The 19852-nt window shown below is 37.9% G+C and overlaps 2 protein-coding genes across 8 annotated transcripts in view; one reads left to right on the plus strand and one right to left on the minus strand.

Moving 5' to 3' along the window:
• Nucleotides 1–4809, plus strand: part of LOC311086742 (uncharacterized protein) — a 54022-nt gene extending 49213 nt beyond the window's left edge. For 4 of the 5 annotated variants that reach the window (XM_084119779.1, XM_084119780.1, XM_084119782.1 and 1 more), the window contains 3 exons: nucleotides 1178–1238; nucleotides 1312–1569; nucleotides 1915–2245. In XM_084119779.1, the coding sequence (XP_083975905.1) occupies nucleotides 1178–1238; nucleotides 1312–1569; nucleotides 1915–2120 (525 nt within the window). In that variant the 3' untranslated portion in view covers nucleotides 2121–2245. Of the gene's footprint in view, nucleotides 1–1177; nucleotides 1239–1311; nucleotides 1570–1914; nucleotides 2246–2550 lie in introns of those variants that run through there. The other variant, XM_084119783.1, reaches the window with a different exon arrangement.
• An 8571-nt stretch (nucleotides 4810–13380) lies between these two features.
• LOC311086746 (tripartite motif-containing protein 16-like) lies at nucleotides 13381–18062 on the minus strand. 3 transcript variants are annotated; one of them, XM_084119789.1, is made up of 7 exons: nucleotides 18035–18062; nucleotides 17189–17780; nucleotides 17017–17112; nucleotides 16668–16901; nucleotides 14517–14670; nucleotides 14354–14416; nucleotides 13381–14121 (listed from the first exon to the last, which is right to left on the minus strand). In XM_084119789.1, exons 2-7 carry the CDS (start codon nucleotides 17774–17776, stop codon nucleotides 13586–13588), a joined length of 1671 nt encoding a protein of 556 aa, XP_083975915.1. In that variant the 5' UTR covers nucleotides 17777–17780; nucleotides 18035–18062; the 3' UTR covers nucleotides 13381–13585. The 3 variants fall into 3 exon arrangements, with proteins under 3 accessions (XP_083975915.1, XP_083975916.1, XP_083975917.1); XM_084119790.1 differs by lacking the exon at nucleotides 18035–18062 and adding an exon at nucleotides 17930–17973; XM_084119791.1 differs by lacking the exon at nucleotides 18035–18062 and having other exon boundaries at nucleotides 14523–14670; nucleotides 17189–18027.
• Between the last annotated feature and the right edge of the window lie 1790 nt (nucleotides 18063–19852).

Here is a 19852-nt window from a genome sequence, read left to right on the forward strand (position 1 = left end):
TTAGTCGGCCTTCACTGAAGAGCATAGAACTCCACAAAGAAAGATCTCTGCCGTAATCCAAGAGAGGAATAGACTGGGTGATACAGCTCGTTGCTATAGGCTACACATGGCATTCATCATGTGACACTAGCCACATTCAAAATACACGATTGTTAGATACCAAATAATTATACATAAACATTTATCAACGAAACAATCTGACACACACACACACACACACACCTCTGCCATAATCCAAGAGTGGAATAGACTGGGTGATACAGCTTGTTGCTATAGGCTACACACGGCATTCATCACGCGACACTAGCCACGTTAATCACCCACGCGCTCACACTTGTGTATCGAGGATTTCCTTCCTGCGTTCAACACAAAATCAACAATATAAATAAACTAAACATCTCTATAGCCTACATTACCGCAAATGCCAAACTCGCACCTCGCTATGGCGCTTCGGGGTCACAACACCGGAAGGAGGCGGAAGAGAAAACGTCAGGAAGTTACGCTGGTCTACTTACCTTTGCGCTATTTATAGAGCAAGCTAAATACACGCCCCACCTCGTACACCATCCTTATTCACTCGCTCACACAGAGTTAGACAGACGTCAGTCACCGAGCACCGCAACCGAAACAGCAGCACCTTTAACAGTTCCTCCTGAACCAAAACAACAAAATTATGTTACGTTCACGCCACAACTACTGTAATTTGGAAGAGATGGAAACCCATGATGTTATCGGAGCGGTTTGTTACTCGAATTTATGCATTTCAATGCTTTCAAAGCCAGCTCACTATTGCTAGCCTCTCTGAAAAGTATACACATCAGAGTTTACATCGTAAACAAACAATAACTAAAATGTCCAACAATTAAGTAAAGGTTTTTATATATGCATTGGAGCCTTGGTGTCATATGTAACACAATTAATGTAAAGTTAAGTTCCCTGTTCGTGTTTGCAGATATATATATTTTTATTCTTACCTGTGACATTGAGATGATGCATTTTTGCTCACCTGTCGCGACAACACAGAAAGCCTAAACTAACTAACACTCCATTCTATTTCTTATTAACGGTCTTGCGCTACATCCGACAACAGTACAAATGGATTTGGAGCGTTTTCTTTGAGTGCAACACCACAGCGCCCAGTGTAGCACGTGTTACAAAATTACTACTGTCATTACAGGGAACTGTCTCAGTGATAATTGAAGCATGGAACTCAGAGTCCTCCAATGATCAGTCAACAGGTATGCCCCTTTTTTTCTATTTCACATTTTATTTACAGACTAGTTTTTAATTAATGGACTTATTGTTTTTCAGAGAATCTAAACAGTATGATTAGCCACTTTGCCACACAAATAAATCTTACTATTGGTGAGAAATGGTCCCAGGGTGTGCATCTTGGAGAGCAAAGTAAACTGCGCTTTTCCTACCGCGTAGTGTGTGATGAATTCTACTATGGCGATGACTGCTCTGATTTCTGCCGCCCACGAGATGACCCGTTCGGTCACTTTAACTGTGACGCCGCTGGAAATAGAATTTGCTTGCCTGAATGGAAAGGCGAATATTGTGCAGAACGTAAGTGTTTTTTGTTGTTGTTGTCCATTAACATCAAAACAACCTATATATATACAGTACAGTACAGGCCAAAAGTTTGGACACATTACTATTTTAATGTTTTTGAAAGAGGTTTCTTCTGCTCATCAAGCCTGCATTTATTTGATCAAAAATACAGAAAAAAATGTAATATTGTGATATATTATTACAATTTAAAATAATTGGTTTTCAATTTATTATACTTTAAATTATAATTTATTTCTGTGATGCAAAGCTGAATTTTCAGGAATGTTTTCCTTTTTTTATTTTATTTTATTTTATTTATTATTAAATATATATATATATATATATATATTATATTTTCAGCTATCTGCTCATCCAGCTGTAGTGAGATACACGGTTATTGCCTGGCCCCTGGTCAGTGCAAGTGCCGCTATGGGTGGCAGGGCCCCCGCTGTGATGAGTGTTTACGCTATCCAGGGTGCATGCATGGCACCTGCAAACAACCCTGGCAGTGCAAGTGTGACGAGGGATGGCTTGGCCTGTTGTGTGACATAAGTCAAAAAGTCTGAATTCAGAAATTCTGTGTTTTCTTGGTTGTGTTTTCATTTATTATAGGCTGCTATGGGGAAGAACACTGAAATACAAAAATATGCAATTAATCGCATCCTAAATAAAATTTTGTGTTTACATAATATATGTTTGTGTATTGTGTATAATTATTTTGTATATATAAAGAAGAATTTAAGAAAAATGTGTTCTTTATCAAATATGTATATTTATATATAATATAAATTATGTATAAATATATACAGCATTTACATGCTAATATTCCTTAAATATATAAATACACACATATGCATATATATAAGTTCAGTTCACAAATTTTAAAATGAACTAGTTCCCATATAGAACCACAGACAATTATTTTATCTGTTTTAACCTAGACTGTAAAAAAGGTTTTAACCACTGATCTATATCAAATTGTCTCTGTCTGAATAGGCTTGTTTGAGATGAGCAAAATCTGCGCAGAACCGATCACCGGTGATCAGCGCGAGATGCATGCCGGTTAGAAATGTTTTTTTTTATTTTTTATAGCCGGTTAGAAATGTGTCCGAGTGCGGTCCGCCTTGCTCTGATGTCATGCTGACGTATGTCAAAAATCTCTCGCGAGCGCAAGCCGCACGTGTCGGATTCTGCAGTCGAGCGCAGTTGCTCTCCACCGACTGCGCTGATCAAAAGCACGATGGGAAACGACTTGTTGACGACACAGCTTAATGCTCATTGGTTTAAACAACTGTGATGTATTTTTCTCTTTTAAAATGTTTGATTTTAAAACTCTGATATCATGTTTTATGTGTATATGTTATGTGTGAATATTCTCAAACTATCTGACAGTGCGATCTATTTGGGTTATGCAATTTAATTTTTATAAAAAAATAAATAAAAACACATATGTCTGTATTCAAGAAAAAAAATATTGATAAACATGTATTTGGAATGGAATTAAATAACAAGTACTTTGAGTGTCTTGTTCATTTTATTTATTTTCATATAAAAGCAACAGAATTTGAATTACATCCAGTTTATTAGCAACACTGTGCACGAGCGTGAATCCCGCGATATCCATCTTTGATCTCACAGGTGTCAGATCCACTGCGAGAAGAGAGAACTGTCCGGCTTGCCTGCGCTTTTTTCACTCCTCCCCTCACTGCAGCCGCCTACTCTCGCCACTGTCTATGACTCTCGCACACATTTCAGGCGAGGCAAGGCGCATCTCAAACAAGCCTAATGACTGGATAGCTCATGACGTCATAAACAGTGACGGCACCGTGCCGCCATATTGGTATTACCTAGTGAGCTCACGCGTTCCATTGAATCAATAGGAAATTTGATGATTTGACTGAGAACATTGCCTAACGAGACACCGTTTTTAAATCGAAAGTCTCCCTGTACATTTTTACAACACAAATATCCTAAGCATTTAAATTGGTATTTGTTTAAAGTCGGGAAATTTTTCTTGCTTATTAAAAAACGGCAATTTCTTTGCAAAAGGAATTAAAGCTCCAGTATGTAACTTTTGTATGTGACCACAAGAGGGCGCAGTTTCCAACAATAACAAAGGCGAAGCTTGATGACGCTATGAAGGAGGTGACGATGGGAGATGTCGTTTTTAATGCGTTTTCACCATAGCAATGTATCTAAATGGAATTAATGAATCATGATCACGGATGAGGTAATTTATTCGTTTTTGTATTACCTGTATGTCTGATCATATTATTTTATGTCATCATAATTAATGAACTGCAAGGAACGTGAAATGTTATGCTATATTATCCCGTTACAACATACAGCTATTTGTCAAATGATTTGTTTGGTTTATGTTGTGCAGTTTTACGTTTTTATGGTTAATGTCGTGTTGTTTAACGTGTTCAAACCAATATCTAAAAGTAAATTTGAACGAACATTTGCAAGTAATGACTAAATATATTTTTTAACAACATATCCGATTGTATTTAATTGTACTGCCATAATCTCGGTCACCACACGTGATAAAAAGCCTTACCGAAGTACAAAGAGCAATATAACTTTGTTTATAAGTGCTATTATTGACAGTTGCATGTCTTACCTGTCAATCAATACACTCGCGAGAGCAGAGTCTCTGTCAAGTCCAAGATAGTCGCGCAGCTCTCTCCATCTCGAAAACGCCTGCCGATATTTATCCGGGTTTTATTCCTCCGTTTGTCACACAGTCCGTGACTCCGCGTGTATCCGAATATGGACGCTTTCGTTTTGTTGGCACTTCAATACTCGCCAAAGAGTAATCGTGATCCATAACAGCTATAACCATACAGTCTATGGCAATAACGCTATAACCACCACTTCCGCATTTGACCGTGATATTCCGGTGTGGTGGGTCATATTTTTTATTTTATTCTTTTTTATTCTTTGTCAGACGTCTTTATTGTTTATTGTGATAAGAAAAAAAAACTCAATAAAGTTGTTGTAAAAAAATAAAATAAAAATCCGGTGTGGTGGAATATCCTATCACATGGTCCACACCGGAAAAAAAGGATAGAGCGGACATTGCGTCACTGAGGCGCGACATTTCTTTTCCGGGACGGCCAGTTATTTAAAATCGGAATTTCTCTGAAATAAAAAATCTTTGGAGACTTTTGAGATATTTTAAGTACACAACTGGAGGAAATATATCACACTGTCCAAGTTATTTTCGGAAATTTTATTACAAAATTCCTACATATTGGAGCTTTAAAAGCTGTACGAGAACACTATAACCAAAGAGTATAGAAGTACTGCTATAACGTAACCTTAGTCGGCCTTCACTGAAGAGCTATCTTCACAGGTAAGAAAAACAGTTTTATATGCCTACTATTAATTAAATAGTGAATGCTAAAGACCTATATTTTTGTGAATTTGGTGAATATTCAGGTGAATAGGCTATTGTTTCGTGGCCACGAATTAATATTACCCCAGCACGTTTTACTAATGTGTTCCCTTGTTTTACTATATTGTGGCCACGTTGTAATTCGTTAAATCAAAGTGAGGGAGGGAATTAGTTCAAGAGTCCGCGTTTTATTAAAACGAGGGAACAAATAAGTCGTCGTAACAACAAATTGGTCCGTGTACGTTTTGATAGTTTGTTTTCCAATTTGAAATGAAATAAGCAGAAACGAGAAAACGGCCCCTTTTTTCGTTTTTTCAATTTTTTTTACTTTCCCTTACTGTATGACAAATGAATGCAGAAAACAACAAGAATGAAAAATAAGTAGCCATATATAATAAAATAATATAGGCTACATAGACTATAAAAATAGCCTATACTGTGCCCTTTATTACAAACAACATTTAGCCTATTTTAAACGCCAAGCCTAAACAAATTTATTTAAATCGAAACGGTCGCGCATCTCTCATTCAGTCAAAAGTTTTCATATTTGCAATGTAACATGTGGATGCTAACTATTAATATAAAGAAGGCTTCATACTTCAGTCGAGTCCAGGCTAAATCAGCGTCTTCACAGCAAGGTAAATGTTTGCAATAACAAGTAGGACTGTGTGCGGCACAGCTTCCTTTATATTGTACAACAGACCAATTAAATTAGGCAGAATAACTTTTTATATGTTTGGTTGATTGTGTTTCATTTTGATAATGAACAGTCTGCGATATGAAGCAACGCCAGAACTGATACTATGTTGTGTGAGAGCGCGACGGCGAGCGCCATCTCTTGGATTTGGTCCACTGCTGTTATTTATAGTCATACAGATAATATGACATCATTCGAAACAGTAAAATGTATATTTTTATTTGTGTACATTCAAAATGACTACAAAATATCATGTCATTGAAAAATAAATAAAACAACATGATGAGCTGCTTTAGCGCGTCTCGGTCTCTTTAGATCTTTCTGGCGCTCACCAAAAATGAACCAAAATACAGAGAATAGCCTTCTTGGCGCGCCTACTTTTGAAAGTCAACATTTAGATTATTTAACGTGTTTCATGATAAAACGTGACTTAGCCTATACAGTCCGGAAATTAGGCTATACCAGAGCCCGTCTACGGAGAGCCTTGGCACTTCCTATTAGCCCCATTGTATCGATCTTGGCTGCAGTTCCATTAGAATTCCACTGGAGGTGATCGCGGGCGAGTGCAGACTGAATGGGAGTCTATGGGGCTAGACGGCTAAATGTGTCTCTTTCACCCGATTGCCGTTGAGAAATCTCAGATTTTATTGTAGGTTTTGCAAGTTCAACATGGGTTATAGGTCGAAAGTTGAATGAACGAGTACTTATTTATTTTCGATTTCTTACAGGTTGAGTTGTTGTTGCCCATAACACGCTAGCATTCTGCTAATGACGTCAGCATTCTGACGTCATTGACATTTTAAAAGACTTTTTAAACCAAATAAGTGACTCTAAAAAATCTAACACCCAGCAATGTGTAATTTCTTTGCATCTCCTTTCGAATACAACATTCAAATTACTAGACAAAAAATTATATCCTGAGAAAAGTGGATTTTGAGGGTTTTTCACCATAAACATCCATTCATTCTGCACTCGCCTGCGAGCGCCCCCGCATGGACAGAGACGTGTTACTGCAGCCAGTCCAGAAACCGGAAGTAAGCAGAGAGTGCCAATTCTCTTCCTATTAAGGCTGATTTATACTTCTGCGTCGGACCTACGCCGGAGCCTCTACGCTGTAGGCAACGCGTTGGTTTTCATTTATACTTCTGCGTCGTTGTACGCGTTCACGTGCGCAGAGGGAGCATGTGAAACCCGAGGGAGCGGTCCTAGCAGACCAATCACAGCGCTTGCGTCCGCGTAGAGTTGACGCGTTGTTACATTTTTGGAGAGGTGCACGTCAGGGTACGCCGAAGGGTACGCGCGCTACACGCAGCCTACGACGTAGCTACGGCGTAAGTTCGACGCAGAAGTATAAATTGGGCTTTAGACATTCTCTGGCTGAGAACGCTAACGCTAACGCGCACCGACCGCCACCGGAAGCCAGTTATTTTCGTTTATAAAGTTTTAAATATGTATATTTTTACGACAAAACTGCACGGATTACCCTCAGAAGGCCTTCGTTTATCCCCCTGGAGCCGGATGGATTATTTTTGAGAAGGATGCATGCACATTTTGCGACTTGAATCTGCTGGACCCCATTGCTTCACATTATAACCACTGAAAGATCTAAGACATTTTCTAAAATAACTGAAAATGTGTTCGTCTGAAAAAAGATTGACATATGCATCTCGAACGGCTTGAGGGTGAGTAAATCATGGCTTAAATATCATTTTTGGGCGAACTATCCCTTTAAATTCTAGGTAAAAAAAGTTTTTGTTCAAAAACATGTGATGCAGCATCCATGCCAGTAGCTGTCAGTGTGAAGTCTGTCATATAGGCCAGTAGGTTACAGTCCAGCTTTCGTTTGGTTCTGTCTTGACCATCACCCCAAAATGGACTCAGGAGCTGAAATTAGAAGAATACACACCACAAAGGGATATAACTCCAGACACTGAATTCAATCTTAAATGCATAAATAATAGTGGTAATAAATTGCGCGTATTCTGTGTATAGTGAGCAGTGGTGCTGAGCACATTCATACAAGAAGTGACGACACCCAGCATCACTTAGAGCACCTTTAAAAGTATAACATTTAAAGCCCCTCAAATTAACGAAATGACTTGGGAAAAAAAAGATTTGTTCATTTTGATGAACGAGAACAAACAGGAGAGTCAGTAAAATTATCCGGACTTCCCATCACTAAGACTAAGCTGCACAGGTTGTTGCTGGGATCCTCTTCCACTCCTCCATAATGACATCACAGATCTGCTGGCTGTTAGACACATGGCGCTTCTCCACCTTCTGCTTCTGGAAGCCCCACAGTTGCTCATTAGGGTTCAGATCTGGAGACATACTGGCCACTCCATCACCTACACCTTTATCAAGGCAGTTGTCATCTTGGCGGTGTGTTTGGTGTTGTTAACATGCCGTTAATACCAATACTGTATGTTTGACATTAGTTGAAAGTTTTACTTACAAGTCATAGGGTTCACAGCGCCATAGAGATGTTGATCTGCTCCAACTCTGCTATTGTGCAGGCCATCAGCATGGAAGGATCTAGGAACACAACAAACCGCTTGCCAGGTTTATTTAAAGGCAAGGAAAATAGAAAGAATAACATACAGAAAATAATTTCTTAAAGGTGCTGTATGTAACTTTTCTACTAAAATGAATCCTTTTTTTATTGCCTGTGTGTGAAGGGGTTGTAATCTCACATTAAAATGATCCACTTTGCGGGTTTTGCTATTACCTCGGAAAGCAAGTATTCTTATTTTTATGTGAAGGTGCCGGGTCGGATTTACCGTGAAATCCAGCGACGTGACCTGCACGCGCGCTCCCGAGCCTCTCGCCTCTCGCCTCGTCTACTGACTTTGCACTCAACAGCGAAGACACTGCAACTTATGACATGGACTTATGACTTATGCAACTTATGACATGTCTGATAACACTAAGAAACGACCTGCTCCCAGCACAACACAGACTCCAACACAAACTCCACATATTGATAAAAACAAAAAAACAAAACTTCGGGTGAAAAAACACGGCTCAACATCGGCAGGGCATTTGAATCATGGATAAACCTTATCTACAAAACTAGAATATACATTTCCTGAAGAAAATGTGAAGTGGTGCTTGCAGTGGCAAAATTCGGCACGGTTGATAGGGTTCCATACTTATCATGGTACGAGCATGGAGCATTAGTTCAATATCAAGCTGATAAAAGTAGCCTATTATTGTAACGTTGCAGTGGGAGTTTACCTTAGTTTCCAGCATGTTGTGTGATGCTTTCTCCTGTGTGTTGCGTCTCAGTCTGGAAGGTACCCACAGTGCCGTTTATATACTGTCTATGCACAGTGCTCGCTCATAAATTCGAGCACGCGCAAGAGCACGCGCTTAAAAACTTATTGGTTGCAATCTGAAACATCACCGCTAGAGGTCGCTGAAAACTACATACAGCACCTTTAAATTAACAGAATTTATGTTTTTAGGTTTACTTATTCATATTGCTCCAACAGTGTCACTTACGTTTGGATGTCAAAACCTTCTTAAAATAAATTAAACAAATAAAATAAATAAGAAAACAGATGCATGGTGATATAACGTTAGGTGAAAAACATTGTGAGAAAATGGATTTAAAGTAATTTAATGGGCTTCCTCAGTTTACCTGTGTCTTTCTCTGGCAGCAGCTTTCTTCAGAAATGTTGCAATAGTAGAGCTTCCCCTCTGTTGTTATTTTGTTGCTGCTGAAATCACAGATCATTTGTTTATCAATATTTGTTTACCATTGAGCTAGTTTCAGCCAATTTTAGCGCTCCATGTAAGTGACGTCACCGATTAACAGCACATATGTTTCTGTTAAATAATACATACGTTTATGTTAAATAAATTAGCTCACTTCCAAGCAAAACCCTTAACAAAACTATTAAAAACATATAATCTACATATAAGATGTGATTACAACCCCAAACTTTCATAAACAAAAGCTCAAGCTAGTTAGCCTACGTTACCTTTTCTGAAAACGGTTGAGATGCTAACGGATTTTTTTTCGAAGACAATAAAGCATTTCTATAAATAAATATTCAACAGAAGCGTGTCAATTACAAATAAGATAAATAAATGTCAAGCACAGTTGTGTGTATTATTCGTGTGATTCAAGAAACTAAACTCACCTGAAAGCAATAAAAACACCACGAGAGAGGGTTTTGCTGCTCATCAGTTGCAGTGGTGGCCCGCCGTTTCCATGGCGACTCTACGCCGCTCCTGTGTTTGAAAAAGCGTCTCGGACGTTCACGAGCACGCGCATTAAAACACGTCAAAGTCACGCACGCAGCATTTACAAACATAAACATCTAGAATTAGAACATTACATAAATACAATTCTTATATATATATATATATATATATATAAAAAAAAAATTATATATTATTATTATTATTATTATTATTATAAAAAAAAAATTCAATCATGAATTTAAAACTCATTTTGAAGTTTATGAATTGTGGCATTTTTATAATTTAATGTGCCTAATGCGCCATGTCTCAACCACAATCGGCCCAGCTACACACAGCCAAAACATAGCCGGATCTGGCAACCATTACTGGGCCAGAGCTGGCTCACTTCCGGTGAGCCGATGCCAGTACACAGCCGAGTGTGCCGACACTCAGCCGCGATTGGCCCGATTCTGCTGGCTACCTGGGGTGCCTGCAGTTCGAAAAAAAAAATCTTTGAATGTAAGTCTATGGAAACACTCTGGGCGATTCTCGGCCAGAGTGAAATCGCCCAAAAAGAGGCGATACTCCACAGAACGTGACTTGGCGCTGATTGGACTATATCCAGAGGCAAAACAACAGTGAGTGACTGCTGCTAGCGTAACTCTGTGGTTGAATGAGATTGTGATTGAAAAAGTCCCTTTCACACATTGGTGGTGCGTCGCCCGATCGCCCTAATGAAGAAACCGCCGCTGCTATAGATTATAGCAAATTCAGACCAACTGCTGGTCTACACAGAGAAAAAGCCCTTTCTAGGCTCTTCTGATGTACCGAGCCATTCGTTAGTCTAGTTGTTTGATGAGAAAATTAAATGCAGCCTATAGTTGCAATACACGCGTTAAGTTTTGTAAGTTCCTTGCCACTGCTGCAGCGGTCTATTATTTCTAGAATATTAGAAATCTAATACTCAAGCTGTTTTCTCATTTCTCTTGAACCACCACCGCGTTTGCGGCAGAAAACTACTGCAGTGCAGCCAAAATGCTCTGTTCGACTTATCTGAGATCCTTTACTCTTCCCTGTGGATGACCTGTGACCTACTTTCTGTAAGATCTGAATTTTTGAACTTGAATTTTTGAACTTGAATTTTAGAAAACTGAATTTGAAGTTCTGAATTTCTTCATCTTGAAAACTTGAATCTGTAGTTTTTTAAACTGAATATTTGCAGTATACGAATTCAGAACAAAAAAACTAGCTGTTTGAAAATACATGTCTATAAAATTCAGCCATAAAAACATTTCAATTTGTTAAATTTCAAATGTTCAATATTCGTTTAAAAAAAATCAAATTCAGAACTATTTAAACTACCACCTAAAATTCAATTTTGTTAGATTACACTTGCAAATAATTCAAATTTACACAATTCAAATTCAGATCGTTTTGTCATATTATGAGCTCCATATTAAGCGATTTCAGACACCCCTATTGTGGACCGTACCATTTTTAACCACCGTGGCTAGAAGCAACGGAGATAGAGATCGACTTCAACTTCTCAAGCAAGTGTCAACGCTGAATGACAAAACGCTAGTTTCATAAAGTATCATTCTTTTCAACATTCCTTATTTGTATATTCAAAAATATTTAAAATAATCTAATTTAATACAGTTATAATTTTTCAATGTAAATTATTTAATTTTATTGGTAACAGCCTAGTGTCTAATTATTTTAATTGAATATATTTATCAAATTTAAGAATTTGAAATGAAAGATGGAGTATACATTTAATAAAATTAGGGGAAAATGCCCTTTATAAAGGTACAAAAAATTATTCTGAGTGTTTTCAAACAGTGATGTAATGAAACATTGACAATTTAAGCTTGAAGAGAGTAAAGCCTCTGTTTAGGCTATTAAGGAAATGTAATTTTGCCAAAAGAAGAACTTTTATTTTAAATAAATGTTCATTTTAAATCAGCCTACTTCAGTGTGATATGTTACCATATTATCATGCTTAACACTAAGAATTTGAATAATTGTAATGTGATGATCAGATGCAGATATCTAAATCAAAGAATATGGGTGGTTTGCGGGTGGATTATTTATTTTTAATAGTGGATTTGGGTGACTCAAAGTGCACCAGATTAATGAATTTATCTTTAAAATGTACAAAATTTTCTTCGGGTGGGGGATTGCCCCCGGACCCCCCTAGAGGTACCAAGCTCCACCAACAAAAAAATGTTGGAAACACATTAGGCTATATGATGATCGACAAAAAAATACAAATTTAATTATCTTATTATTAAAATACATTATTATGATTTTACCACCTCTGCCTCATTTTGAGCCAGGAAAAACCCTGAAATAGGCAATAGGCTTCTTGTAAAGGTATTACTTTTACTAGTAATTAGAATGGTATTTCAGTGCACTTAACTTCTAACTTTTGGGAGTTGATCAAATCAGTTCTCTTTTGGATATATAATAACAATGAGATATTCTGTATACTGATTATCAGTTTGTCGCATGTTTAGACCTTGTATGTGTGTTGCACAACACATGTTGCACTTGGCGATCACGGTGGGGATTGATATGATAGTCTATTAATAGGAAATCATCTGATTTTAATAAGAAAACATGGCCTAACGAGTCAGCATTTTAATATTTGAATACTATACATTCTTACAATGTAAACGTCCTAAATTTTTCTGAGTATTATCAATGTTGAAAACAGTTGTGCTGATTAATCTTTTTGTGTAAACCAATGTAACAGTTTAATACATTTTCTTTTTTCTCTCTCCAGGATTCATTGTTAAATAGACCCAACATATATAAACAGTAGTTTACACTACTGTTCAAAAGTTTGGGTTCAATATAGTTTTTTAGTTTAGAGTATTTTATTCAGCAAGTATGCATTAAATTGACCAGAAGAGAGAGTAAAGATTTCTGTTTCAAATAAATGCTGCATATTTTCTTTCATTCATCAAATGGCAACAAATGGATAGTGAATATTTCATTTAATATATTTATATATAGTATATATTCACTTTAAAATACAAGATGCTTTACCAGGGACCTTTTTTGAAGGCTCTCAAGGGTTAGTTCATACAAAAATGAAAATTCTGTCATTGTTTACTCAACCAGTAAGACTTTCATTGATCTTTAAAAACACAAATGAAGATATCTTAATGAAATTGGAGACCTTTCTGTCCCTTCATTGACAGTCTACGCAACTACCACTTTGACGCTTCAAAAAGTTCATAAAGAGATCGTAAAACTAATCCATATGAATGGAGTGGTTTAGTCAAAATTTTCTGAAGACAGATTGAATTTGGGCTTTTATTCACATAAACAAACAAATCAACTCACACATGAATTATATGTGACATGTTGGCTATAACTGCAATGCGATATACAGCAGGTTATTTCTTAGTCGCCAATGCTAGCAAAGCAAATCTTTTTAATCCCTAATCAATCACAATCATTTATTGCACAATATTAGAAAACATCATACAATTACACCAAAAAAAATAAAAAATAAAAATAAAATAAAAATCCAGCAGGTTTTCCTTGTATTGGCTTTGGACACAGTCACCTACAGTTTGTGTTGTAATGAAACGTTTAATGAGTCCAGTTTCCAGTTTGGGTTACACTGTACTTGGGATTGTCACCGGAAAAATGGGAGAGAGGCAGCTGCTATCCACATTTACCACTCATTCATTTTTATCAGCATGCTTAAACCTGTATAGTACTATTATTCATATCTCTGCAGATGAGAGTTTCACTGTTGATCCTAAATTGACCCCAAACCCCGGATAGAGCGGCTGAGTGAATGTGGTCTGGATTCTGTGGATGAGGGTCATTGTGTCAGAGACGCTGTAGAAGGACAGAATTCCTGCTCTGTGATCTACATACACTCCTATTCTAGAGGAGCTGGAGGTTACAGGGAGTTTAACCACTTTCTGATTGTGTCTGAATGCACACCTGGAGTCAGAGCAGGACAATCTCCAGGACTCATCATTAAATCCAAAGACACAATCATCACCATCTCCCTTTCTGCTGATGCTCTTATATGACACTGATATTCCCACCCCAGCCGTCCCACTCCACTCCACCTCCCAGTAACAGCGTCCACACACACTCTCTCTACACAACACCTGAGAAAAATCATGAAATCTGTCCGGATGATCAGGGTATGGCTGGTCAGTCCCAATAAAAGTAGCCACTCTGTTGCCTTCAGAAAGACGGAGGTATTTATGTGCAGTGTTTGAATCCAGTGTGGGCTGACAGGAATCTGATTGAAAAAGAATATTAATGATGTAACATAATTTGTATATTTCTGTCATTTGTATTATAGTCACCTGCATTGTGAAACAAAACATGTAAGGGTAAACTTGGAACCACAAATTTAAGGGTCCACAAACCAACCACCCCCATCACCAGCAGACAGATAACTAATAACAAGTTAGAATTCAGGTGATCACTGATTTATTTTTTGTGAAGATTGCTTTAATAGTCACACTTACATTGCAAGAAGTCATCTCTGGTCCTGAGTTCAGTGGCAGTAACAATTTCAATGTATGCCACTACTGAAACCAACAGACATGTACAGTGTAATTCACAAGCTATTTTCTAAATTGTATATTATATGGTGTATGATTGAAAATGTTTAAATAAATGAATATTTACCTTTACCAAATATATTTTCTGTTGCTTCTTTGCAGACATATTCAAGTTTCCCTCTTAGCATAGAGACAGATAGAGTCAAATCATCATAAGAGAGGAGAGAACTGACATTGATGCTGTCTGTGGATGCAGGAGGAACAGAGAGCGACTGGAAACTCTACAAAGACAAACAAAAGAACAGATTTTAATAATCAATGGGTCTCATTCACTAATGCGTACACATGTATTTGTGCGTAAAATCTGTTTCCACGTGTTCATGCAGAAATCATATCTCATCAATAAATTTGCCAAAAACATTTTTTTCTGAATTTATGAGAGTGCATGAACAAAGGGCACTGCAAGCAAACAGGACAGGGTGAGCTTGAATTTTCCCCCAAACCAGTTATGCGCAAGTTAACCACAAGTTATCCACAGTTGTTTAAGCGCAAGTTAATACTGAAAACATATCTGTCAAGTTAACCGCAGGCATTTCATTGGTTACCTCAATCACACATTTTTGGACTTTATGGATTAAGTTTAGAGTTCAGAAAAAATCATGGATGTATTAGATTGACAAACATTAATGCTGTCTATCAGGTTGTGGTGCATACTCTACTATGGTTAGAGTTAAGGTTAGAGGTTTGTATTTCTTTCAGAGTTGTGCAATCAATCAGCACTGTGATTGACATGACCAATGAATGAACAGAGATGAGAGTCTGTCTGCTTGTCTTTTCACTGATGTCATTTCATACTGATCATTACATACACACACATACTTAACTCAGCAAGTCCTGATTCATGGCACAATTACTGTCAGAATAACGACTGCTAATTACACGTCTGTTAAAGCACTAAAAAGGGTCCTATTATGCTTTTTCACTTTTTCAACTTTAGTTAGTGTGTAATGTTGCTGTTTGAGCATAAAAAAGATGTGCAAGTTTACAAAGCTCAAAGTCCTCTCCAAAGGGAGATATTTTATTGAACAGAATCCACTTTCCAAGAACTACAATGAACGGCCCGTTTGGACTACAACACTTTTTTCCGGGCTTTGTGAAGTCATAATGTTCCTCATTTAAATAATCCCTGCCCACGGAATATGGAAAAAAAGGGGACAAGGCCTGGTTGAGCTGCATTAGAGAAGACAGTGTTGTGGCTGTCAAAGAGACACTGTTTTGTCCACCCTGTTTCCAAAACTCATTTGTTTGAAGGCTGATGAATGTTCCTGAACTTTATCTCTGTGCTGCACATTTTATGAAGAACAGCTTCCAGAACCACAATGCAGGCTGTAGCTTTTGCAAGGCTGTTCACCGCCCCTTAGGAAAGTTAACATTGGTTTTGTGATCAATTACTGTTTGTATTACCGTAGTTTCCGACAAATATGATTAAATGGTGTATACAATCGTATCTAAACTGTATGAAAAAATGACACAAAAACAAACATCCTGTGAAATCCGTGCTTGCAAAGTCTGTGCTCTTGTTTGTTAACATTCTTTAGTCTGAATCAGGCTTGAATTGATTTGAAATTGACACCATCCTTAATATTTACATCTGAGTGGAGATTGCGGTTATGGCGGGGTGGGACATTTCCCGAACATGTGCTAGGCGGTGCCAACACTGGGCCAGCTAACCAATCACAGCACATTTCGTATTTCAGAAGGAGGGGCTTCGTCGAAACCGGAAATAAACAACGCGTTCGAACCAGACTGGGGAGAGAGACGCAGTAACAATGTAAAATATGTGAAAAATAATGTTTTTTGAACAATCAAGCATGAAACACATTCTAGTACACCCCAAAAACAAAATCAAGACTTCACAAAAGGGCATAATAGGATCCCTTTAAAGCTTAATTTAAAATTAATTAAAGTGCTACACATAACATCTTTTTTCCACCCTCAATATCTATTGTTTTTATAGAGGAGCATACAGGTCTTGAAACAAAATTAATTGAGGTTACTTCATATATAACTTTATATAATACTTTATATAATATTTATTACAGCAGAAATACCGGAGGAAATATCTTAAGCAATGTAATAGGGGACTTTAAAAATGTTTGGGACAATGGGACGGACTGTGGTCAAAAAGATTGAAAAGCGCTGACTTAGTTTTATTTTTAGAAACTCTTCACTGTAATAATAAGATAATCTTAAATGTACTGCTTCTGAGATCAGTTACCTGTAGGAAATGTATGTGATCATCAGTGTGTGAAAGCTGCTTCAGCTCAGCTTCTCTCCTCCTCAGATCATCAATCTCCTGCTCCAGTTGCTTCAAGAGTCCTTCAGCTCGACTCACTGCATCCTTTTCCTGATCTCTGATCATCCGTGTCACCTCAGATCGGCTTCTCTCAATAGAGCGGATCAGTTCAGTAAAGATCCTCTCACTGTCCTGCACTGCAGCCTGTGCAGAGCGCTGTTAGGACACACAGACAATCAGACCTTTCACTTCGTCTTCAGTGGGACTGGGCTCCTCAATGACTAGAGTCCTTAAAGAACCTAAAACATTTCCGACTCCCCCTTAAACTTACCTTATGAGTCTTCACAGTCTCTTTCAGCTCCTGAAGCTTTTCCTCTCCCTCCTGGATTCTCTGCTGTATCTTTCTTTGTATGTCCCACAGCTGTTTCTGTAAGAGTAACAGATAACAGCTCTTACTGTATTGCATATAAAACGTGTATTTTACTAAGATTTGCTTTTCATACCTGTTTCTCTGTTCTCTCTGCTTCAGCCGAAACAGTTTCATGATTTGTGTGTTTGTCCATCGTACATAGCAAACAAATACAATGCTGGTCAGTACGACAGTAAACCTCCATCAGTCTGTCATGTTCAGAGCAGATCATCTCCTGCAGTTGTCCAGTGGCATCAGTCACTCTGTGTCGTCTACTACCTGAGTGAAATTCCTCATGTCGCTCAAAATGAGTTTGACAGTATGATTCAAGACACACCAGACAGGACTTTACAGCTTTATATTTCCTTCCAGTACAGACGTCACACTCCACATCTCCAGGTCCAGCATAACTGAGAGCAGGACGAGCTGTTTGGACTTTTGTCTTCTTCAGTGTCTCCACCATTTCAGCCAGCATCACATTCTTGTTTAAAGCAGGTCTTGGAGTGAAGGTCTGTCTGCACTGAGGGCAGCTGTAAACTCTCTTCTGATCCTCTTTATTCCAGCAGTCTGTAATGCAGCTCATACAGTAACTGTGTCCACAGGCGATGGTCACTGGATCCTTCAGTGGATCCAGACAGATTGAACAGCTGAACTGATCCCACAAAATACTGGCTTCTGCCATTTTACTGCACGAACACACAGGCAGAGAGAAACATAGCCTAGAGCTAATCAGTAGTTGAGCTTGAGAAAGGTGTAAAAGGTGTGTTTAACTCTCAACTCTAGAATTACAACTACTCCAGTGACAGCTTCTTCGCACAGAGTGATAATTTCTTACCTAAAATAGTTCGCCAGCTTTTATCCTTATTCAAAAATCTAGAATCTGAAACGTAACTATCAGACAATAGCCTACCAGAGAGAGAGAAATCAGGTTTCATTTTACCTAAACCGAAGAGTTTCCTGGTTCTGCGTTTGAGAAACTGAAAGCAGTTTGTGTAAATACGAAGTTAAAATCGACCGGTAGAGGGCGTCATATACTGCATTTTCATTGACTGTGTTGTGCCAGACCTATCTCTCTGTAAGAAATTACTGTTTTATAGTAAAATAGCTTAAAATGTTACGTTAAAACCACTAAATTAGTCAACCAAGATAAAATACGTTATAGTAAATCTCATACACATTATGTCCATACTCCATAGTGTAAGACTGGAGAAACTGGAATAACTGGAAAAGAGAGGGCTACTCCTTGAGAAAACAAAGGAAATTAGCATTTGAACTCTCTTGCTATATCACCATCCCCATTCTAGACACGATCACACTTGAGTTGATCATCTCCCAATTTACACATCATTCCCTTCACCCATCCTACCTGAATTCACCCAGAAATCTAAATGGTTTACTATGAACAATTATCATACAGTATTATACAAGTTTGGTATTATTTGAAATGTCTGCGACTGGTACAAAGGTCTCATTCCCACAAAGGTAATAAGGTGTGGAGAGTTTAGAGACATCTTGTTAACTGCTTTGGGTGTGCCCCAATGTAAATCAACTGCTGTCCCCAGTAAGTCTGGGACGGTGATTAATGCAAATTCCCACTGTGAACTCATGTTTACATCTGAAAAGAGGTTTCTGCCTTGGTCTGAGTATTTAGGGAGATGCTGAAGAAGGCTCGTGGAGATTTGTAGCTCAAATTAGCCCGTGATGCAGTGTGTATGCAGGCACTCCGCATCATGTATTTTATAATGTCAGGTTCGCATCTTCTCTCTTTATTCCAGAGCATTTGATGTTTTGTATTTATTATCTATGAACTGATTATGAAATTGGCATGATACATTTACCTGACATAATAAATTGTTACATTTGATTTTATTCCGACTGACTCTGAAATTGTTTTCCCAAGTAGATTAAACCAATTTGTATGTTACCGCAAGTTTTGCGTCAGATTAGTGACGACTAATGTTTGGCATCAATTCAAGTGTACTTGGTTTGCAAAGACAAGAAGTGAATTTCCGTTTAGAACAGCAAATGCTTCTTGAAATTTGGGTGTGTCTTACCTCTGTTTTAATTTAATGTTACTTTAGATAAGTGTACGTGGGAAACCACGGCATGGCCAATCCAAAGCTATAAGAGAAGTAATGTTGGTCAGCTGTAATAGTGCCCATTCCTCTACTGAAGTAAACGTTAAGTTAAATTCAAGTGTAAGCAATTCCTTGGGGGCTATACCAAAGTATCTTTGATTGTGTAAACCGTGAATGTGACCGATCTCAGGTATATAGCAATTAACCTACCTCTGTTTGGTGACCAAAACTGATGGGCTTGTGAATGGGAGACCCGTGTTAAACAGAAGAGGTGAAGACCTCTAAGTGACATAGTTTCCTAATCTGAACGAATTAAATAAGAGTTAAAAAGAGTTAAATAGAACAATCAAATATATTATTAAACTATTATATAGTTGACCAATAACCAACTGGCAATCTAACCTAAATTTGAGGTCGTGATATAATGGAGTCAGATAGAAGCTTAAGGCTACGTTTACACGTGGATGGCTATTTTCATAAATGGACATTTCACTCCTCTTAGTTTTCAAAAATAACATTGTGCACACGAACCCGTGTATGCTGTCAAGAGCATGCCAAACTTGTAGGTGGCAGTGTAATGAGAAGCTCAAGCCCACATTAGCCAATCAGAATCCCGAAAATAGTCACATTCTGTGACGTCGCTGCCTAAAACTCTGTTTTTCCAGAGAATGTCTAATAGG

This window comes from Abramis brama, assembly GCF_963993115.1.
Source record: "Abramis brama genome assembly, chromosome: 7".
Classification (NCBI taxonomy): Eukaryota; Metazoa; Chordata; class Actinopteri; order Cypriniformes; family Leuciscidae; genus Abramis; species Abramis brama.

Excerpts from the sequence above, each read along its gene's own strand:
- LOC311086746 (XM_084119789.1), bottom strand. The coding sequence starts at position 17,776 with ATGGCAGAAGCCAGTATTTTGTGGGATCAGTTCAGCTGTTCAATCTGT. Across the intron at positions 16,902-17,016 it reads AGACTGTGAAGACTCATAAG|CGCTCTGCACAGGCTGCAGT; the intron begins GTAAGTTTAAGG and ends GTGTCCTAACAG. Across the intron at positions 14,122-14,353 it reads CAGAGATGACTTCTTGCAAT|ATTCCTGTCAGCCCACACTG; the intron begins GTAAGTGTGACT and ends TTTTTCAATCAG.